The sequence below is a fragment of the Copadichromis virginalis genome, linkage group LG7 (genome assembly GCF_057382275.1).
Source record: "Copadichromis virginalis isolate Kocher_CV1m ecotype Utaka linkage group LG7, C_Virginalis_male_GT1.1, whole genome shotgun sequence".
Classification (NCBI taxonomy): domain Eukaryota; kingdom Metazoa; phylum Chordata; class Actinopteri; order Cichliformes; family Cichlidae; genus Copadichromis; species Copadichromis virginalis.
In genome coordinates, this window is record NC_140624.1 from 48,374,971 (window position 1) to 48,399,070 (window position 24,100).

The following is a 24,100-nucleotide window of genomic DNA, read 5'->3' on the forward strand; positions in this document are numbered from 1 at the left end:
GGTGAAAAGGAATAACAATATCCGGTCAAAATGGCAGAGTAAAATAAAGAATACCAGATATAACAAAGAATACTTCTGACTAGAGTCAGAAAACAAACCCAACAAAGACCATGCAGGTGGAAAACCCAGGATCTTCTTCAAAGCAGTGAATAAGCTTACTTGTCGTTGCAATTCATACAGCATACTACTTCCTTGATGATGTTTGGCTGAATTTTTTAAGCTCTCTTACTCACAAAATATTCTGCATGGTGCAAAAGGTTAGCTGAATCTGTGTTATTTTGATACGAATGCCTTTGTTTTCCTAAAATACTATACCTGTGTCAAAAATCTGTATAAACTCTACATTTGTATATCGGAAAAAGTCCTTAGTAACTCTTCATTTCTTCACATTTTGCTTCCAAGAAAGCAGTCTTGAGCAACAGTTCTCCAGGCTTCCTGAAGGTCTTTCAAAGGTTTATCTGTAGACATTGCCTACTTTTTCGATCAATTTAGTACTTGGACCTTTATTTTATGTACCAATTTCAGAGAAATATTTCACTTTGTAACTGTCTACAGGAGATGAACAGCAGCTATAAGCCATGTCCCTAAGAAATAGGAAAAAATCCAGCAAAGACACAGGACCTGAGAGATGCATCTGGCCCTTCAGCTGATCCAGCTACTGGTCGCTGAAGCCTCATCAGAAATGGCCTCAGTGGAAGGGTGGCTGTCAAGAAGCCATTCTTCAGGAGGGAAACAGGGAGAAAAGGCTGAGGCATGCCAAATTACACAAGATTGGTGGCAACAGGTCTGATAGAGTAATAAATCAAAATTTAAAATTTTGATTCAAAGTGGAAATATGTAGAATGGTGGGTGTCTACAGCCATATGTAAAACACAGTGAAGGCTATGTCATGGTTTGCACCTCCAGGCAGCTGTTGTGATCTGGTGCTATATAAATAAAATTCAATTGAATCAAACTGAATGGCTTGGGGCTGCATTTCAGTCAGTGGTGTTGGGAATCTTGTCAAAAATTCCCCAACACCACAGAACACAAAAAGCACCATCAGATTTTAATTCACCATTTAATACCATCTGAAAACATCTGACTGGCAACAGCTTCATTTTTCAGCGTGACATTGATCCCAAACATACTGCTCATGCAGTAAAAGCATACCTGGATAGATAAACACACAATAGAACAGTCAAGGATTGGCCTCTCCAGAGCCGGACCTCAGAATTAGCAGTGTGGGAACAGCTTGACAGAAAATGGAACAAAAGGTAGCTGACATTTAAAGAAGAGCCTTGGAATTTCCTTCAGGAAGCCTGGAGGACTATTTTTCAAAACTGCTTAAACATTGGAAAACTTGCCTAGTTCAGCTTGTGTTAAAAAAAACTGTACAACAATACAAACTCTATTTTGCCTTGTTTACGGTATTTTTCATGTATACATATTTCAATAAATTGTTCCAGGTGTTTCTTGTTTTCCAACCAAAATATAAACAAATGAGCGTTGGGTCAAAACTTTAGTACAGTATTGTATACTGTATAAACTCGTCATGTCAAATAAAAATCCTATCAGATATTCAGAATACCTGTAAGTATATGTTATTAGGAAAACAGATGTGTTCATTTTCCTGTCTTTGTATGTATAAATGTGTTTATTGTTTGGGTTTATGTAGCAAGCACTAGTAAAGGGACAACGCAGATTAAAATGTATTAAATTGTTTGGTAAGTTAATATTAACAAGTTTTTATTATCGTTACTTGGACTCAGAAACAAGTATACCTTCATCCTTTCAGACTGATTATCACCAGCTATAGATAAATATTCCCCTCTCCTTTAAGTTATATATGTATGTGTTATGTTTGCATTTCTGCACTATGAATGTTTGCATGATCCCAAATTAGATTACAGATTTTACTTCACCTTTTCACATCTAATCTCCTTTTCTCTCACTCCACCATATTGCAAAAAACACGCAGCCACAGCCTTCTCATAAATTACTGATCTAATATCACCTTTGTATTACATATTGGTATTTGCAGCTAAGATCCTGATATTAGATTTGTCTTATTAGCGTTAACAAATCTAATGGAATGATTTCCCTTTCTCCCTTTCTAATCTTTGTTTCACTGAGATACTTGTAATTTAATAGCATTAACTCTGCTGTCACATTGCTGTATTTCTCCTTCCCAACAACAGGTAGCACCTCATAATGCTCAATATTAAAAAGTAGTTTATGAAACTTTTGTCAGTAGCGTGTCATTTATTTTAATTGTTAACAGACAATAAAATGAGAATGAATGTTTAGTCATTTGTGATGTTCGAATTTATGCTTATTTGTTATATTTTATGATACAAATTTACATTATTAATTATATATTATCAGTTATAATCAGTGTTGGGCAAGTTACTTTGAAAAAGTAATTAATTATAGTTACTAGTAACTTCTTCAAAAAAGTAACTGAGTTACAAGATTCTAAAAGTAATTAATTACTTGAAAAGTAACTATTGCGTTACTTTAAGAAAAATGTTTAACCCTCTGGGGTCCAGAGTATAATTGGCCATTTTTAGGTACTTTTGATTTGACCTCTACATTTCACCTTTAAAAACTATTTACTTTGCCTTGTTTGGTATCATTCTTTTCAGCACAACCTCACGTGTCTGAATTTACAGTTATGTTTTCATTTTGACATACTGTATTAACACAATTGATCTAAAATCAGGCAAAAAACATAAAATCCGAGTAGAAAGTTATATTTTTGCTGTAACAACCACAAACATGTTTAATGAATCATATTTTATAACTTTAAATGTAAATATAAATTGTCAATTTTAAAATCCTATGCACAGGTTTTGCAAACAAAGTTGTTTGCAGCCATTTACCTTACCCCTTTTTAATAACCATTCAAACTGTTTACAGAACAATCAGCTGTTCTGCATCAATAAGATGCCACACAAATTATTTGTGCCACTCCAAAAAATAATTTATGTCCACTATAAAGGAGAACATCACAGCCTGATGCCTGCAAGTCTGACAGCAGCAGGTGTATCACTCCTGTTTCTACCTGGAGACAGCAGTCGCCTCATTGTTCTGACACACAACACAAAACTATCCACAACACTACACACTAACTACACAAGACAACACATTAACTACACACTCCAAACACGCTAAACTCACAAATCTCTCACATCTCCAAATTCACTCTCTCTCTTTTTCTGCTGTCTCTCTCTCTCTCTCTCTCTCTCGCCGTCACTCCTGAAACTTCCCCCTCTCCTTAAACAATGTCATGTTGCCATATAATTTTTTGATTGGTCGACATGGTGCATTTTTCCACCAACAGGAACGGGCTGTTTTTTGGTTCATTTGTTTTTTTAATTTTTTGCTCATAAGCAGAGAGTGTCTGCTAGCGCTGTCCATAGACAGTAAAAGTGACGAAACGATTGAGGAAAAAACGCCGCGTATATATTGTTTATCATGACTCTGGTTTTACGTGGCCTCTCAGCACAATTAAAAAACTGGTATATATCACCTTGTTGCTTTGTCATCTTGAAGTGGTCATGTGATTGGCTTACCACGACTACTTTATTCTTCCTCAGTCAAACAGCAGCACTCATGCGATTGTTTTACCCCCTAGCTCGAGGTGTTGTGCCAAAAAGTAATTGTCTGCCAGAAAGTGATAACTGCCCACGGGAGCGCGCGCAGCTGCTTAAGGCTGTAGCGTCCAGATTACTTACAGCTACTTCTGTGCAACTGATATAAGATGCGGTAAGCTGAAGACAGCTTCAACCGTCTGCTTGTTGAAAAATAGTAACGGACCGCGTTTTCTTGTTAGTAACTGTAACCGTGTTGTAATGATAGAAATAGTAATTAGTTAGATTACTCGTTACTGAAAAAAAGTAACGCCATTAGTAACACCGTTATTTGTAACGCCATTATTCCCATCACTGGTTACAGTGTATCAGGTATTGCTTCATAATCCTGAGAAGCGACAGTAACAATTACCTGAAGTATATTTTTTGTCAATTTTATGCATTTCACTGTTATTAAGGCTTCATAATGAAGATTTACATGGCATGACAAAGAACAAAAGTGAAGTCTGAATGCACTAGATAATCTTAAGCCATGCAGGGTTAAAAACCATTTACCATGATCTTTTCCTTAACCTAACCAAACAACTAAACTAAAGAAAAGCAAAAGTGAATCCTGTATATAAAAAAGAAATACAATAGTAGTGGAAAAAGCCGTTCCAGGTTTATTCAGGTTCACAGTCCAGCCACCCGCTCATATGCTTTTAAACAATTGTAAACTTTAACTTAATATCAGCTGAAATAATGTTTATAGGATTTGTTAACCTTTCGCAAACTATTAACGGTTAACCTTAATTTATCAGTTACATATTGATGATGGGTATTATCAAGGTTTACCTTCGTTACGCTGAATCATAGTTTGGTAAGGTTAAAAACATTCTGGGTTAAAAGCAAGCTTGTACAAATACAATTCTTTCTTCAGTAAAATATCTCGGAGGTTGATGAACACTACTCTCAAAGTAGAATAATGCAAAATAGCAAGTGGATCCTTCCCACTAGGGGTCTGATATACAGTATGAACTGGAGAGGGGACAAATGATCTCTCACAAGGGATGTGTGTTGCTGTCATTTCGAATCCCGATGCACCAGTTTTTCATCTCTGGAACCAAGCAATATAGTTTTTTTTCACATCTTCATCAACTCACAGCCTGACTGACATGAAGATGCGTTGGAACACATCTTAAACACACAGGCCTTCAACTTTGCCTCAGTCTCTTCATTGACTATCTGTTATAGTTTGACTGGAAAAAATGGAAGGACTGGAGTCCTTGTTGGTAATATCTTAACGGAAAGGAAAATCTTAATGTTGTACGTATATATGTACTGCAAATGCACACGGTTATAATAAAACCAAATAATTCCTTCATCTGATGCAAAGTTGTCTTACACAAGCAAGCAAATAAACATGCAGCTCTTATTTCCAGTGCCATCAGGCACTCTTGATGCATACTCCATGGACGGGGAAGCACATACTGCAGCTCTTTGATAACACTTCAGAACAAACCTTTGCCAACTCTCACGCACAAATGTGGGTGTGCTCTTTTTCTGTCAGTGACAGTTGACAGCGGCTCATTTTCAGACCACTTAAATGAATATTTTACGGATTCTGTTTCCATTTATGTGGTGACATCCCCTACACATAACAGTTTTGGGGGTGTTTCATGTGGAAGCCAGGAACTTTGCATATTTTGCATAGTGTTTTCTGATATTTGCTAGAGTGGATGGTTGAAAATTCCTGGCATTTCATGCAGCGCTGACACAATGGCACATCCGCAGCAAGGCTCTTAAGCTGCAACTGCAGTAGGTGGTGACAGATGTGTGCAATGACCTATCAAGAAAACTCCCACAGCTATTTTTCCCCCCCTTTTAGATTGCAAAGTGAAATACAAGAGTGAGGTAGAGTGTTTTCTGCATGTGCAAGCCTCAGCACTAAGTTGACTTGATGGACAGAAACAACAGAACCATAAGTTAAAATGTATAATGGATGTCATCCTCACTGTGGACGCTTCAAGGAGCACCAAATAAAACAGAACCCATACATCAATCCAAAAGGGAAATTTCCCTGAAAGATGTCACTCCTCTGCAAGATACATTTTAATATCTTCTTTTACTTTAAAAAAAGCAGATATCCCAAAAATGTTAAGACCAGAAACAGCACCTTAGGCTTGTCCGAGTAAATTCATAGCTAATTTTGAACAGAACATTGAATTAAGTTTTTTTTTTTACCCACCTCTCCCTAGGCATCTGGTGGTTGGGATTGTGGTGACAGCGGATGCTGAGGCTGAAGAGCTTGCGGGCGGTGCGCTGGATCTTCAGTCGCTGCACCTCCAGGGAGCTCTGAAGAAGCCTGTAGCGGGCCTGCAAATCCCAGTCGCTGCCCCAGAGAAGATGCACACTGCTGATGGGGAGGAAATGAGTGGAGGGCAGCCTCTTCAGAAATGACTTGAACTCATCTAGGTGACAGAGAGGGAACCGTTAAAAGAACAAAAGTAAACAAAAAAACAGCTGGAGACAACTGTTGTTGTAATATTTGCAACAAAGTACGTTTTATAAGTTATAGTTTCCAAGTTTATATCTTCAAACGTGAGGTTTGACATGGTTTTTTTCATGTCTGTACTGTGCTTTTTGTACTTCGACTGCTGTGAGTATCTGAAGAGAAATGAGACTCTCAGCGCAGTAAACACCCTCTCACTCTGTGCTCCCCGACACCTTTTCAAGATTGCTGCCTCAACAAATTTGTTCCAACCAGTGGTGATGATTGTCCTTGTGTCCCTCTTTCTGCCTCTAAAAATTCTTGTATGTCTCCTCCATAGACAACTGCTGTTTTCAACGATAGCTTCAATTTTTGGCAACAATGAGCATGAAGATGCTTGAAAAATACAAATGGACAAAAATACACGTGGACAAAGAGGCTTTTATTTGGCGTGCTAATCAACTGAGTCAGTTAATTCAGATTAACTCATTGTTCATCCATCCTTAATACTAAGCTCATTAATTAAACATTTTAATTCCTACAGTTTAAACTGAATACAGTTCAAAAGTAGACGAACAACAAGAGCAATAATTTTGCATTTATAGTGTTTGTTATAAATGCAAAAAGTTTGTTAAAGCTATAAACTTGATGCAATAGTCTACCATGAAAAGTATGACATAAATATTATTGGACACAGTTAAAAACTGCTCCACTCTGTTCGTGAACAACAAATCCCATATTCAAGAGATGCCGTTGTACAGCCGAACCCTCCTGCAGTCCTCCTCAAGACAGTTTAACAGAATTAACCACAGTTGAGAACCCCTTTTCAACCATTGCCGTGAAATGTCAGAATTTCCTCCACCCTCCGCACAGGCATATCAGAGCTCCTTTCCTCTTCTTCTTCAAAGAAGCCAGATTTCTTCTTCTCCCCTGTTTTGAACTTGCCATATCCCTCCACCCAGCTTTCAGAAATGTCAGGTACCTCCCTTTTCCTAGAAAAGCCGGGTGTCTCCAGCACTCAGTATTCAGATATATCTGATTCTCCCACCAAAAAACATCGCTTTTATTGAGTCACTCCCAATGCCAGTTTAATAGTTGCCAAGTCCTTTTATACAGGCTTCAAAGCCGTCAAGGACTCCTTCCTTGAAAGTGCTTCCACATAGTCCTTATCTTAAGCCATCCAGCACACCTTATCTAGAGATTAAAGCTCTCACAATGTAACCATACTTCACCCATTGTGCCATTACATTTCACTTTGTTGTTTTGTATCACATGTATTTTTCACCAGATTGTACGGATATCCTATGCCATTTGAATAAAAAAGTGAAAATAAAAAATAAAAATCTGAGACAATCAAAGAAAATCAATTGATGTGGCATTAGATAAACTAAACTATGTAGCAGGAGCTTGTAGATTTAAAAAAATGACCTTAAATTATACTCAGATGTAGCACTTTATGGTACTGTAAAAAAGTATTTCCCCTCGTGTTGATTTTGTAGTTTTAATATATTTGTCACACTTAACTGTTTCAGATCACTGGGTAAGTTTAATTATTATACACAGATAACCCAACTAAATTAAAATGTTTTTAATTCATGATTTTCATTTATCAAAAGGACCTAACAAGCCCTACATAAAAAAAAAAAAAAAAAAAAATCAAATGTCCCCCTTTCTAGCCAGATTCAGACCTGATTACTACCAGCACGTTGAATCAAAGAGTCCAATATAACCTGTCAGACAAAGTGAAGTAGATTTAAATGTCTCAAGAAGCAACACATCATGCCACAATTTAAAGAAACAGCTGAGAAGCAAAGTCATCAATTTGAAAAGGGCTACAAGTCATTTCTAAGGTTTTTGGACTCAAGCAAACCATGATGACAGCCATTATCCACAAATGAAGAAATGATTCAACAAGAAAGATAAGAAAGAGACTGTGGAAAAATGGCATCCATGGGAGAATTCCAAAGTGAAAACCAGAAGACAAAGGCTCATGTCACATTTGCCAAAAACTCATCTTTAGGATCCCCAAGGGTTTTCGGAAAACATACTTAATTTTGTAAAAATTCATTTTGCATTTACTTGGGTTATCTTTGTGTATGTGAACATTTGTTTTGGATCCCATAGGACAAAGTTTACTTCACACTAAAACTGCACTTTGCAATAACTTGCGTATTGGCTCATTGCCTTCGTTTTATCTTCAGCCACAATAATGTCTGCATAGCCTATTTCATAAGGAACAGGTGTAACTTCGGGAATCACTGTAGCTAAATAAGTAGATAAACCAGTTTGGTCAGTGCTCTCACTCAGTGCTGAGGCAGTATATACCCAGATAAACTACCTACATACTAACCACATACAGGCATTGTTTGATAGCCTGACTGTTGTTTTATATCTGAAAAAAAAAACAAACTATTGTAAAATCCAAGCATGTATTGCATAATTATGTTTTTCTTGACTAAGTTTAATGAGAGAAATTCACTGAATACATTCAACTACAAATGCAGCTGAGTCTGAGCAATATCAACAAAGCAACAGTCACAGCTAAAATGAGCATAAGCAGAGCAGCTGCAGCTTTTCTCACAGCCAGTAATGTTATACTGCCACAGCTCTGTCTTTTGAAAGGAATGCTAAGCAATAAATGAATCGTGTAGTGTCACATCAGCTCTCTTTTCTATAGTACCTACAGAACATTTCCACAAACCAATGTTGGTGTACCATTTAGTTTAAGCAGCAGAATACTCCAGTGCTGCAAATATTAGCAGGCACTGAATGTGCCCTGTCATTACATTTACACATGCTGAATTATACAGATTGTCTATATCATATGTCAATCTGATGCTTTGAGGTTTTTGAACCTGTTCTCAAGCATTTATTTTTCAAATGTTTAGCAGAGGCCGCACAACTCTTTGTGCTTTGGTCTGAAAAGAAGTTATGTTCTTTTATTTGGCTTCTTCCAGTGTTCTTTCTTTTCAAGTACTTCTTTGAAGATGTACTGCACTCAGTGACCTTCATGACTAACATTAACTTACCCCTATGGTGCATAAATATATTTATCTGTTGCTGGCAGGTTGTATCAAGACACTTTTATTTCGTATTAATAATAGATATACATGGTGCCTTGCCATAAAACAATAAGGCACAATATGTGTTTTTTCTCTGCTGTGTCCAAACTTCTACTGCCGCCTTTGTGCCTGCATTTGCACTCACTTCTACAGACACCTTTACATTGTGTAATTAGCATCTGGTTACGTGATCATTTTGCTATTTACTGTCATTAAAAAAAAGAAGTCACAGTCCCATGTGAGTGTTTTTCTGATCTCCTCCTAAATGCATCGATTTAGTTGAGGATGAAGACTGATCATCAAGATTGCCAAGGCTACTGACCCTTTGCAGCAGCATAATATAAATGTATGCTAGTTTTAAAGGTGCTCGTTATTTTTCATTAATATGGGTTCGGGGGGGGGGGGGGTTGGAAAAAACACAGAGCTGCCTCAGCTCAAATTTTGATAAGCACTTCAGAATTAAAGGGGCGAAATGTATGACAGTTTGTCTCTCATAGAAAATTGTAAAACTGAACAAAACAAAAAGGGAGAAATTTTAAAAAGATTAATTTTTAAATGCATGGACATGAGATCTGATGATTCTTATCATATTTAGAAGGATATTCAAGCTTACCAGAGCTTTCAAAGTCTTTGTAGGAGGCTGCCCATGACTCATACATCCCCAGCAGGGTGTTCTCCATGATCTGGATGTCGGTTATAGGACAGTTGCATTGGGGATACTCCTCGGCACACTGACAGATGCATTGGTTGTTATGGCACACATATTCCCCCTCTCCATTGCACATAATGTAGCTCAGAGCTGACTGGACAAATTTCTCTTGCAGGTATTCTGGGAAAATAACCTGCAGGCCTGAAAAACAGATAAATGTGAAACAGGGGTTTTTTAAAAAACACAATGGGATAATAAATAAAATACAGAAGAAAATATAATAGAAGAAACCATCTTGAAAAAGACAATATCTAAAAATATGCTGAAAAATATGAGGTAAATGTTGTCTGTCATGCTGCTGTATCTTGAGATGTATACGGCATCTCTCCACAGACCAAGTTACCAGAAAAGAGGGAAAAAGCAATGAATTGACTGACTGCTCTACTAAGATTGCTTTGTGTCATAAGTACTCATTTATTTTTTCTAAAGGATGTGCTCCAGCAATCTTCTCTGTTCAGCTAGAACTGCTTGTTCTATGGTGGGTCGCTCACGATGACAATGTATAAATCCTTGATTTATGCCTGCTCTTGTGTGTCGTATTGGTTCGCATATAGCAGTGAAGCTATCTCCCACAGCATTCGTTTTCTAGCATGCATGCATGTACTTTACTGTGTCTTACCATTCATACTTGCTTGTGGTTTGCATACCCAAACTATGCAGCATTCTGCTAATTATAGAGAAATCTCAATAGCTGAATGCGTGTTCTTCAGCCCAATTTAGAGCTGAAGCTGAACCTCTTCAGCCTTCACTATCACTGACAAGGTATTTATAATTTCTAGACTCCAAGCCAATCCATATCTCACTCTGGGGATCTCACACAACTGAAGCCTGGACAACTAACAGTACAGGCTTTCTCTTCAGTCCAAGCCTGGGGAAAATAAATCCCTAGCTCTACAAGCCACTGGATTGGAAAAGAACTAAATAGATTTTTTTCCTTCTTGAATGAAACAGAATCTTGGCGAGGCCATATTTTCTTAATGGCTTTTAATTGAGCACAAACAGCGCTTCAGCAGAAAATATGCAACCAGGAACCTGAACAAAACATGTTATTGAATGATGAATGATTGCATTATTTTTGCCACACACATATTATTTTCACCTTTCGGTGAAAACTGAAATCAATTTATGCAAAGTCAACATAATGTTGCTAAAATGAAAGGGAAAGTAAGCATATAATTTCATACTGTGCTCATGAATCATTTTCAATGTGTTGTCAGGGTGTCAAACAGTGTCCCTTATTATGTATGCACATGCAGCAATTAATCCTCCTTATTTCTAGCTGCAACATACTCTACAATAAACGTATAACTGTGTGCAATTGAGAAACAGATTAAGGCCTTAATAAGTGGGATCTAAAACATAAGCTGATTTCAGGTAAAAGAATTAAAACTAATGCACGCTGTGTTTAGTTATTTCAATCTGCAGTGTTTTATAATTCATATAAAGGTTGATATTCAGGGATATTTTTGTTTAGATTATGTTACTTTAGATCAAATTTCAGGTTTCTGCAAGTAGTTTTACCTTTTGCAACAATTTAATTACTCGCATATTCTTTGTCCTAGAGTCTGTACTTGTAATATGTACCTATTTAATAATAAGTGCCTTTCTCCTGCACAGCTCATCAGAACCACTGCCTATCAGGGAAGAGGAGAACAGAAGGAAGAAGGGATGGTGGGAGTAAAGAGGATGAATAGATCATGTCTGACCACAAAAGAGCTGGGTTGCACAGGGCTTTTTCTCCATCAGGCCTGTCTGGATCCAATATTCATTTAGCTTGATGTATTCCTGGGCTTGAAACTTTAATGTGATTTGTGGGAAAATCCAGATGGCAAGTTCACGGATCAACGCTGCTCACTGACAGTGCTGGTGCCAGCGGCCGGGTGCACAATAACACCGAGTGCCTCAGCCCTCCCCCCTTCCCTCGTCTGTCTAACCATACCTCATACCTCAATCTCTGCATCAACATGTACATATTTTCTTTTTCCGATATCACTCTTGCAACAGGACAATTGCAGCAGGAACTATTTGTCTTACAGTTTCTTGTTTTCCAGTCTCTTCTTTCACTGTTTATGTCCCGTTCTCTCTGCCTCCCACAGATCTCCACTGTCTTACTTCATTACACTCACTCCTACTGGCCACACACATGCACATACCCTTTGACTCTTCTCCATCATCCTTTGGCTCGCATTCACTCCATCAATCACTCTCCTCATTCCCGTTTCTTCACCTCGTCTGCTCTCCTCTACATTCTCGCACTGAGCATACACTCAAGAATTGGAAATGTGGTGTCTTGTCCTTCTACTCGTGTGCAGAATGATGTCATGAACAGAAAGTAAATCCATCAGCGTTTGTTAGTGCATTGCAGAATGAGAGAGAGAATTAAAACCCGCAGGCCAAAAATGAAATGAGAAACTAATCAGAGTAAAAACATTTATCTTTGTGACTTACTCGGCTTTGCTGTGTTATTGCAACAACACGTGAATACATTCAAAATGAATGAGGTTTAAACCTTCTCTCTATGTGGCTCTGAGGCAGGTGCATGTCAAGGAAAACACTACATACTGGAGCTATACTTACCATGATTAAGGAGGAGATGCTGAAATGAAACTGTACTGTATTGGAATTCTTGTGCAGCTCTTTGATAACCCCCAACTTCATGCTCTGTCAGTGCAAATAATTCCCTGCAACCCATGTGCCTGGCTTGCTCTAAATAAATAAATAGCACCTCAAAATGGCAGTTAATCTCATTGCATACATCCGAGGCTGATATATTTTCTTCACGTAGTTTGGAAGATATAGGCCCGCTACCATTCCATGAATGCTAAAATCTGAGACTCTGCAAGTGTGACTTCGCCTTTTCATTGTGTCTTTTTCGAGAGTGCTCTATTTTTACATGGTGATAGATAGGGTGTGTAGGCCGCAACTGAGGCTTGTAACTGCTTTGGCAAGCAGTTGCCTGCTTATTGGAAAGCCACGCTCCGCCTCATAAGTTACAGTTTCATTAAAGATTAATTGACCATTGTGTGGCCACAATTTCACAAAATAATCATTACTTAATCCACTGGTGCAATAAAGTGCATTACTTCAATGGAGGCATTAAATTACCATTGGAGGTTATCGGTACAGCCATGATACAAAACCAAAGACCTCTGAACTGGATAAGAGTCTGTTTCTCTTCAGTCTAGGCCTACCCAGCCATTCTTGCTGATCCTATATACTTAATACACCATATGAGATTTGCTGCGTTTGCCTATTTCTTAGCAAGCTATGAGGTAAAGGTGCAGCTGAAGTAGCTATTTATCCACTTTTCATTTCTTTGCATAAAGCGCTTTAGGTCTCTGCCTCTGTGTGTGTAGGTGTATGTGTGTGTTGGGCCTGACAGAGGATAACATGTTCCACTGGAGCTATTCTAAGCTCTCAGAATATGTTAGCATTTTTTAAAGTTCTGAATGAGGTGTACTTAGCATTCAAATGGATAATGTGTTGGTGTATCTTTGGTGAGTAGATTATCACAGATTATCGTAAGTGTTCTAAGCACTTTAGAGGGAAGCAGCTTGAGATGTCAAAATTTAGCGTTACAGTACGTTTTAAAAAAAAATGTTGTGGAGAATAATTGTTTGTGAGTTTAATTAGTATTTACACATTTGAAATGTTTTTTCCTTCCTTTCCTGTGGTTTTTGTGGTACAGAAGCATACAATAAAATGTGTATATATGAAATAGCAAAAAAAGAAAAAAGATATTTCATGAAATGACAACATACCTTATGATGTACTGAGATGCAAGAGCCTGCAAATCCATGATATGTGTCCGTGAAAAGACCAAACATATGTCCCACATAATATCTCTATATAAGTTTAGCTTTGATGACGCAGGTGCAGCAATCATTGTAAAAGCACAAATTACTTATAAAAATGGTCTTGGCCTTCAGAGCTCGCTGTCCCTGCTATCTGAAAAAAGAGGAATTGCTGAAATTGCATGCTGAAGCAGTTGCTGAATTGAGCAGGGCAGGCGGTCTAGAGAGGTGGATGAGCTCGACATGATGCTGAATTATTGTCAGTTGTGCTGCACACAGAACACAGATATACATGATGGGTCAGAGTAAAAAGTAATTTGGTGATTGCTTTTCTCTGCCCACCTTTGACTTTGTAAACCATCACAACAGGACACCAATGCAGACTTGTAGTGTTTCTTTTTTTCCCCACTTTAACACTTTAACAGTGTTCATCCATTTAAGTAGAATTTAGAAATGATTTTTAGTCCTAATACAAAATCGGCTTCAGCAAGTAATTAGATAGGTGGTTGCTGTTGGCTGCATGTGCACTTCAGCTGCGCTGTTCAAGCTGTTCTGTCATGTGCTGCCTTGTATCCCTGCACAGCAGTTGTAGTAGTAGGCTTCGGCTGGTGAGATATTGTATTAGTCACACAATCGTGCGCATGCACACAGAGAAACGCGTACGCCCATGTACATGCGCACGTGCACACCCTTTGCAGCCTCTTGCAGAAATCACATGTTTTACGAGAACCCCAGAGAGGAGGGGGGGCAGACATATGACAAGCTCTGACATTCCCATTTCAGTTATAAAACATACAACTGCCCTCAAAGTGTCACGATGGGCTGTGTACACACATCAGATCAAAAGTCCAAATTTTACATCAAACGTCCCTAAACGCAGACATATTGTTCATCTATTTGTATTGAGAAATGCCTTTTTGCTTTACACTCTTCTTATAATAAATAAACCTGCTGAATTCTAGACAATCTACTGTACAATAACTTAAATGATAATATCAGGAAAATTACAGTTATATGTACTCCTAATAGTCTAACAGCATTAACACAAATGGACATTGCAGTTTCTGACTTCATAGGAAATCATTTAAAGTGTTCCTCATTATTATAAAGTAACTACTTTTCTGTAAATGCACATCAACATTTCTTTCCATTTGAGCAAATACAAAAAGCGTTTGCAAAAACACTTCCTGTGCTGCATGGGTCTTTCCAAATGCAATAATAAATAAATGAATGAATAAATATATACATACAATTCTAACTGAACTGATGAGAAAAATTCATTTTAAAAGGATGACTGTGTGGAAAACCACAGCATTTTCAAAAGCGGCAGCTAGCAAGACTAAGCAGAAAAGAAAAAGAGATTTATGATCATGCTAGACCAAATCGAAACTTTCACCTGAATGGCCACTTCCAATTGAAAGCTGACCTCCAGGTCAACATGGAAAGATTTCATCAGGTTTGGGGTTTTAGCATGTTAGAGAGAAGTGAAAAACGTGTTCGCAGCCATCCACTTTTAAAATGATCCTATGTTATAGCATGTCTTGCCAAGAAGCATGTGTGTTTTGACAAAGGAGAGAGTTGCCTCAAAAATGCATGGGTCCTTCTGAGAGGCAATTCAACAGACATTCGCGACAAACCATGGGGTATAGCCAAAGTTACCCTGTAATTTCTAAACGTCGTCAAATAATTTTAGTTTTGCAGGACCCAGCGAGAAACAGATGAATGCAGCAGGACTACTATCTCTGTGCGTACAGAAAAAGAAGCAGAGCAAAAAGAGAGAGGCTGACTGAGTTGGGGGGGAAGATGATGAAAACGCCTTTGTAGATTTATTGTTGTGCTCCTCTCTCTTTATGATTTACATCAGATATTTTTCTTTAGTAAATTATTCACTGGTAACCAGAACAGTGTGTTTACTAATACACTTATAGTCCCCAAATCAATTTCTCAACAAGTCCATCATCAAAGAAACTTAATTGATTTGTATGCTTGTTTGTCTTTCCCCGTTTGCAGCATTTTCACTTGAAAAGAGGGACAGGCATCGAGCGACAGAGCAATGAGTATCTAATTCATCACTCGGTGCACGACTTGCCTACAGGGCCAGTTTAATTTATTTTCACTTCACCACTTTGAAAACTGTTGGCTCAGGCTATTCTAACATATTCATAAATCTTCCAAGATAGGCTCATGGCTCTTCCAATTTAGGCTCTTGAGGAAACCGGAGAAAGAGAAAAGCATGCAGTGGGGACTGAAAGAAGCAAATTAGTTTGCTTTTGTTTTGGTGCTAATTTATGACAGCCATACTGGAGGTGATTGGATCCTTGCAGGGTAATGGGTTGTGGAGGTTGCTGGGCCTTTTATCGTTCGTTGATGCAGTTAATATACGTTACCAATTTGCAATTTTCAGCCCCAGTACACGTTTTGTCGCTCTGTGTAGGATATCACATTGCACAAACAATATTCTATGACTTTGCCCTAATGCATTTAAAGCTCCTACTGGTTTGCCACTTAAAAATACATTTTCTAAATTAATAAACTATAAATACTATCAGGTGGCAGGGAATAGATTTGTTATTCCTGTCTCGCTACCTGAAACACACTCTGCAAGAGTTCAAGAAAACCATTCAAATCTAGACTATTTACCTACCATGTGTTAATCCCCTCTTTCATTTAATTCTCATTCCTTAGTAAGCTATTTTTACTTCTAGGTCCCAGAGGAGGCTGAAAGTGAGAATTCAGCCAAAACCAACATCATCAGGTTTTTAGGCGTTAGCCTAGAGAGAGGATGAACAAATAAAAAACAAATTGATGAGGAAGAATAAAAGCATATTTAACTCCCAGCTGTAGTAAAACTAAATAGTGTGCATCTTTCAGTCAGATCTAAAATAAAAAACACAAACAAGCCAATTCCTAAAAAGTGTATGTTCCAATCATTCAAAAGATTGTTACGGCCCTAGCAGGGCCTCCTCCTGAAGGTGCCTGTGTGGGCGTGTCCCACCACCTCTTCTGCCTGAGGTGCCACCTTTCCCTGTTACACAGCTGACTCACGTCAGTAATTAAAAGTATTTAAGCCCAGGGAAAGGTGAGCTCTGGGCCAGAGTGCCATTAGTGTGGTTACAGCTTGTGAGCTGAGTGTTAGTTGAGTTTGCAGCTAGTGAGCTGTGTTTTGGTGGTTTTCAGCTAGTGAGCTGCATGTCCGTGTTTTCAGCTAGTGAGCTGCTCTCTTTCTTTTTGGCTTACGTTTTACTTTATTGACCAACGCCTGAGTTTTGTTTGTTTTTCTTAAATGGTGATAGCGGCTTGTCCGTCTCTCTTAGTTGAGCTACTTTAATAAAACTCTTTAATTTAACCCTTTTGCCTCCTTTTTCTGACCTGGACACCTTTTGTTACTTCCCCCTCACCGCCTAGACCCCTCAGGGGAACGTAACAAGATTCATTAAAGGTGAAAGCCTTTGTAGGTTTTATGTTATAATATTATTATTAATTATAATTGATTAGGTTGCAACAAAAAATACAACTGTATCATGCCAAATATTATCACTGTCTGCAACTTAATACCATAATTTATGTTGAATCTATGATTTCATCATGGGTGTCTAGAAAAAACACTTTTTTTATAACTCATCCAAGGACTGCCAGTAAAATACTCCATATAGCATGCACTCAGATGCCAAACCAGGCAAAATGTAATACTGAAACCTTCACAGTGATATTACATTTAAGCAATGGGAGGGTACATATTTAACAGATAAAAGCTTTGCTAAGTCATGCATGAATTTTAATTCTGGTGATTGCTGAAAAGTGAGAAAATAAGGAGAGCGAGTACAAGAGTTATTTGAAAAATATTGTACAAAGCAAAACTGTGGGAGAAAACTGAGTTTAGGCTTTGATAGGTAGCTGCCTTGATGTGAGATTACACTACAACATTCTAATCTAAATTTAAGTTAAAGCAAAGGGAATATCCAGGGAGTGTCATATCCGCAATGTGTTATCTTTGGCTCACAGCCCCACAGCTTACAAAGAGCAGACCACAGGGGTGGGAAGGAGGGGAAAAACATTTCCCCTTGAAAATTCTTATATTTTGGAAAGGCAGTCTAGGTGTCTTTAGGAGAAATTTTGACCACAACTAGATTCACTAGCTTGTATATTACTTGCTTGCTTCCTTTTGTTTTTTTAAACTTTTTTTTCCAAGTCATAGTGTGGTTCTGTCACGGCGGGGTGCGCCGATGTGAATGGAAACAGGACCCAAAGGCAGATGAAGACGAGGAGTTGTAAGTTTAAACAGAAAGCGATCCTTTATTTGGATGATTGCAGGGCTAAAACCAGGAACCTAAAGCAAACTGACAAAAAAAACCCCACTAAGAAACAAAGACTATGACAAAGACTGCAACTATGACTATGGTGGAAAAACAGGCGAAGACTATGACTGTAACTGTAACTCTGGTAAGATAAACAGACGACCCGACCATGACATGCAGAAAACAGAAGGCTTAAATACACACATGAGGTGATCAGGGGAAGTGGAGACACATGAGGAAACAGCTGACTGACATGAATCTAATGACAGGACCAGGAGGAGTGAAACTAAATACAATGACCAAAGAACACATGACACTGTCAGAATAAAACAGGAAACACTAAAACTAGACATGACAATACAAACTTAACATACCAAATACGTGATGAATAATGCAAGAACTCAAACATAGAAAACCCAGGAACAATAACTGCCTAAACTAAAGGCAAATAGGAAATAACACAAAACTAACAACATCTCAAAAAATAAGAACAATACAAAGAAAACTCAAAGTGCTGGGTCGGAGACCCAGCCTGTGACAGAGCCCCCCCCCCCCCGTAAGGGCGGATTCCAGACGCCCGAAAACACCCAGAAAACAAACACAAAACCACAACAACCCACCCAGGGCGGGCGGAGGGGGACCAGGAAAGGAGGGCCAGAAACAAAACCACAAAAAACAAAGCATCAGAAGCACACAGGCCAAAAACAACAAGGGCACAAAAGTCCGAGACCCAGCTTCAGGAGGGCGACCATGAACCCGGCAGAACAGGAGCGAATGGCGAAGCGAGTCAGGTGGCCGCCCCGGAGGTCGACAGCAAAACAAAAGGAAGTTCAAACGTTCAGGAGGCCGACCAGGAGGCCAACGGTCCAGCAGTCCAAAATCCATGAGCTCAGGAGGCCGACCCGGAGGTCGAGAGCACAGCAGGTCACAGTTCATCAGTTCAGGGGGCCGACCCCGATGGCAACAAAGTCCAGCTGACGGCCCGGAAAACGGCCGGCGATTCCGAGGGGCAAAACGTGGCTTGGGCGGCGGCAACACAGCCGCGGGACCAAGCGAGGCCGACACAGAAACAGAGGCCGAAGCCGGACCAGGCGAAGATGAAGACACGGAAGCCGGACCGGGCGAAGCACAGGCTGGAGCTGCAGCAGGCGAAGCACAGGCTGGAGCTGCAGCAGGCGAAGCACAGGCTGGAGCTGCAGCAGGCGAAGCACAGGCTGAGGCCGGGCCAGGCGAGGCTGAAGACTCAGAGGCCGGGCCAGGCGAGGCTGAAGACGATGGAGCTGCGGCAGGCGAGGATGATGATGGAGCTGCGGCAGGCGGCTGAACGGGCCCCTCGGACCCTCCAGTGGAGACGGGAGGCTGAACGGGCCCCTCGGACCCTCCAGCTGACGAGGCATGAGGCTGGTGTGGTTCTCCGGAACCACCAGCCGACGAGGAAGGCTGCTGGACGGGCCCCTCGGGCCCTCCAGCTGACGTGGCATGAGGCTGTGTAAGTTGCCGCAACACACAGTCTATATTGGGTGAAATGAGTTTATATGTGTTCTCAGACTGAGGTGTGGCAGAACCAGGTGAGGCGTCGTCCTCAGGCTGAGGCGTAGAAGCAGCAAGCAGTTGTGCAGCAGGTGGTGGTCCTGCAGGTGGCGGCACGGGAGCCGCAGGAGGTGGCGCTGCAGCCACAGGTGGTGAAGCAGAAGGTGGCTGAACGGGCTCCTCGGGCCCTCCAGCTGACGTGGCGTGTGGCTGAACGGGCTCCTCGGGCCCTCCAGCTGACGTGGCGTGTGGCTGAACGGGCTCCTCGGGCCCTCCAGCTGACGTGGCGTGTGGCTGAACGGGCTCCTCGGGCCCTCCAGCTGACGTGGCGTGTGGCTGAACGGGCTCCTCGGGCCCTCCAGCTGACGTGGCGTGTGGCTGAACGGGCTCCTCGGGCCCTCCAGCTGACGTGGCGTGTGGCTGGCTGGGTTCTCCCGAACCTCCAGCAGACGAAGCGTGTGGCTGGCTGGGTTCTCCCGAACCTCCAGCAGACGAAGCATGAAGCTGGCTGGGTTCTCCCGAACCTCCAGCAGACGAAGCATGAGGCTGGACGGGCTCCCCGGGCCCTCCGGCTGACACTGAAAAAGGCTGCACAAGCTGCACCTCCGTCCCCGGCTCCAAAACGGCCTGGTATGCAGTCCCACAACAGCTTAGCTGAGCCTGATGGCTAGCATTACCTGTGCAAACAGTCTCTTTACAGCCGGGCTCATGAACCGGAAAAGCAGTGTCAGCTTCTCTAACCTCCGGAGAAAAAACATGAGGAGCCAAAACATAGTCACTCCCTTGCGTTTGTGGTGCGGAGCGTCGGTGGCGCGCACGCCGCTTTTTCGAGAGTGGGAGACGGCGGAGCAACGGGTGGAAGTCCCTGGTAACTCCGGGGACCCCCGAGAGCCAGTCGAGTTCCCCGGAAAGGGTGCTCATGCTCTGGAATGAGCCGTGGCTTCCACCGGAGCTCCTCCTCCAATAGAGCGCTGAATATTGCCTGACGTTCGTCGTAGTCCAAATCTATGGCGTCCAGCGCTTCCTCGCACTGGACCGTGGCAAGAGTGTGGCAAGACTGTGACGAGGGTGTGGAAACTGATGAGCTGAGAGGTGGTGCCGCTGCGGCGAGTCTCAGCGAACCGACACGAACCGTCTCAGGCTCGCAAGGCAGCGGCAGTGATTCCTGTTCGTGGTTTTGATGCTGCTGCGGTGGCAAAACTGTGCGAACGAAATCCTGCACATCCTCCGACAATTCCGCCGTGTAAACAGGGTAAGCAGACAAGATCTGTCGTAGCTGAACTTTAACTGACTCCTTCTCACTCTCCTGTCTGCATACTGAATAGATTCTCCACTGTCCCTGGAGGATGGTCACACGAGTGCTGAACTCAAAAAAATCCTCGCAGACATCCGCTGGGTCCATACTGGTCGGGTCGTTCTGTCACGGCGGGGTGCGCAGATGTGAATGGAAACAGGACCCAAAGGCAGATGAAGACGAGGAGTTGTAAGTTTAAACAGAAAGCGATCCTTTATTTGGATGATTGCAGGGCTAAAACCAGGAACCTAAAGCAAACTGACAAAAAAAACCACTAAGAAACAAAGACTATGACAAAGACTGTAACTATGACTATGGTGGAAAAACAGGCGCAGACTATGACTGTGACTGTAACTCTGGTAAGATAAACAGACGACCCGACCATGACATGCAGAAAACAGAAGGCTTAAATACACACATGAGGTGATCAGGGGAAGTGGAGACACATGAGGAAACAGCTGACTGACATGAATCTAATGACAGGACCAGGAGGAGTGAAACTAAATAAAATGACCAAAGAACACATGACACTGTCAGAATAAAACAGGAAACACTAAAACTAGACATGACAATACAAACTTAACATACCAAATACGTGATGAATAATGCAAGAACTCAAACATAGAAAACCCAGGAACAATAACTGCCTAAACTAAAGGCAAATAGGAAATAACACAAAACTAACAACATCTCAAAAAATAAGAACAATACAAAGAAAACTCAAAGTGCTGGGTCGAAGACCCAGCCTGTGACAGGTTCTGGACCTAATCCTACCGAATAAAATTACTAAAAAAAAACTGGAAAAAAAAAAACAGATCACAGGTTTGTGATTGGTTATTTGTGCATATGGCATGTATGCCTGTAACCTGATAAAGTACAGAGGTCTGGATTTAAAAAATACAATAGTAAAACCAGAAAAAAGTCATGATTAAAAGTTTAAATAGAAGAATGAAATAGAGTGGGTTTTCTATTAATGCATCTGTGTTGTAACTCATGTGACCCTGCATATTAATATGATCCTTTTATTTAATTCATAAGCAATTAAAATGGCTGGTCTAGATTACCCTTTTTTCATTTCCGTCTATTCATTCACATAAAATGAAGAAGACGTGGCATAAGCTTCACACATAAATGCCCAGTGTACACAATATGGAATATGATTTGGATTGCTGAAGAGTTAAATTAAAAAATAGCATGAAAAACAATGGTAAAAAACACAGAGTGGAGAAACTGAGAAAAAGGTGAGTTAAGACAAATGAACACAAATAGAATAATAACACAAAAAAACACAAAACTGAGAACAAAATGTACTTGAAAAGTCTTATTTTGGATCATCACAAATGACTACAGTTTCATCACTTACATATTAAACAGAACGCAAACAGGAATTCTGGAGGTGTACCATCTAAAAGTGTCGTTCAGAATTGCTTTCTGTAGCCAGCTCCTTCAAAAGCACTTTCCCCATGCACTTCTAGTGCAGATAGTACAGAAAATATATGTAAACAGGAGAAGCTACATGGAAAAATCATAAAAACTTGAATAATGAACCACTTTGCGTATGTTATCTTTCTTACCATCCAGACTTCATCAGGATGCAAAAAGATTCAGGCTGAGTCTCTCTCTTTTTTTATTTTTAGAGAGAAGAGATTTTCTCCTGGCATCTCAAACTAACAACTATGCTCTTTCAGTCTTTTTCTAACTGTACTGTTATGAACTTTTAAATTTAACATGCTAACTGAGGCCTGTAGAGTCTGAGAAGCAGCTCTTAGGTTTTTTGCAATTTCTCTGAGGATTGCAGGGTCTGACCTTGGGGTGAATTTGCTGGGATGTTCACTCCTGGGATGAATATTGTGTTAACACACACCTGAATGGTTCAGGCCAGCAAACTGTCAAAATGTCTGCTTTTATAGAGGTGCTCACACTTCCCGCTGATAAATGAATCAAGTACGTAGATGTTGCATGGTGATGTGTATTTTCATATTAGATAGCAGGCAGTGATCTGTGATCTTCCACATTGACCAGTTGTGACTCCTCCCCACAGTTTAAATGCCAAAAGTTAGCATTTTAGCTAATTGTCTGGTAAAAGGTCAATAGGCATTTGTAAATGAGACACATGGTGGGCGTTCATTAGATGTGCTGAGAGCTGCTAGTGCTTATTAGAGTAGCACTGGACCCAGCCAATGTCATCTTCCTCAAGGGACAGTCTGAGAAGTTCATTTATGGTGTATTGTAAAAAGAGGACAATGCTGTCAAAGCTGTTATTTTTTGGGCCACTCAATGTAAAGGCCAGTCTAGGGACACAGTAAATCTTGCAGAGAATTGAACTGTGTTTGTCTAAAGAGGAAAAAAATGCTTTTGGAGCCACCATGACACTTACAGTCCTCCCTCACAGTGGAGAAACAAGAAAAACATGCTGCTGAGATGACAATTTATATTTCGTGTGTTCTGATTATGTATGTCACTTCCACTTATCTAAATGTCATCGGTATCGGTTTAGCTGAAGGAACAGCAGAACAATGAAAGCAATTATCCCACTGAACCCATGGGGCTCCTGGATTTTATATGCATTGTCGTTTTTTTTCTGCTGAATATGTTGTTTGCTTGATGTGGGTGGTGGGATTAGGAGAATCCAGGATCATTTACACATTCATTACCCCTTCATTTATTAAGAGTTGGTCCGAGACAGGCTAAATCACGGCTACTCACTCAGCTCGTCTCTTGAAAACCAGTGTTCTCCCCACCGTGTGGTACTTGAAACTAGATATAATTCATCACTTCCCACCTGCAGTTGAGACCAAAGCCAGTTCTAAGTGCCTGCTCTCCTTCACAAATACTCTTTTGGTCATGATAATGATTTTGGTAATTTACACCAAGACCTTTCTTCTTTTTTTTTGATGAACCCTCCACCAAAGAGAGATGTCCATAAAGACTTCCCTTTATATTAATATAACCTAAACTGTTTGAGTTTTAAAGCAACACACTGGCGTGGTTTTTGTTTTGTTTTTAATCTGACCATCATGTGACAAACATTTAAATGACATAATACAATCCTCGTACTAGCAGCAATGTGAAATAACCTAAATAGCCGAACAATAAGTAGTATACCCTAGCAGCCATATATTAGTCACAAAAATATGTTCAGCCATTTATTTGCTCAACTATTAATCAGCTACAGAGCAACACTCCTGGTATTGTCTATTTCTAGCTATACATTTTTTGCTTATTGACTTCTTTTATAATTGAAAAAATAATATTATTTTTATTTAGAATCATGCATGAGTTGTATTACAATTATGGATTGATTGTTTTAATCCCTACACTTTATTTCCACTGTAAAATTACTTTATAAATCCATAATTTTCCCCACATTA

General features: G+C 40.2%; 1 protein-coding gene across 1 annotated transcript in view; it reads right to left on the reverse strand.

The window, feature by feature from the left end:
* brinp1 (bone morphogenetic protein/retinoic acid inducible neural-specific 1) overlaps nt 1-24,100 on the reverse strand; it is a 120,347-nt gene that overhangs the window by 5,665 nt on the left and 90,582 nt on the right. Inside the window, exons 6-7 of the mRNA XM_085463844.1 lie at nt 9,721-9,957; nt 5,803-6,025 (exon numbers count right to left, since the gene is read on the reverse strand). Of these exons, the coding sequence (XP_085319970.1) occupies nt 5,803-6,025; nt 9,721-9,957 (460 nt within the window). The remainder of the gene's footprint in view (nt 1-5,802; nt 6,026-9,720; nt 9,958-24,100) is intronic.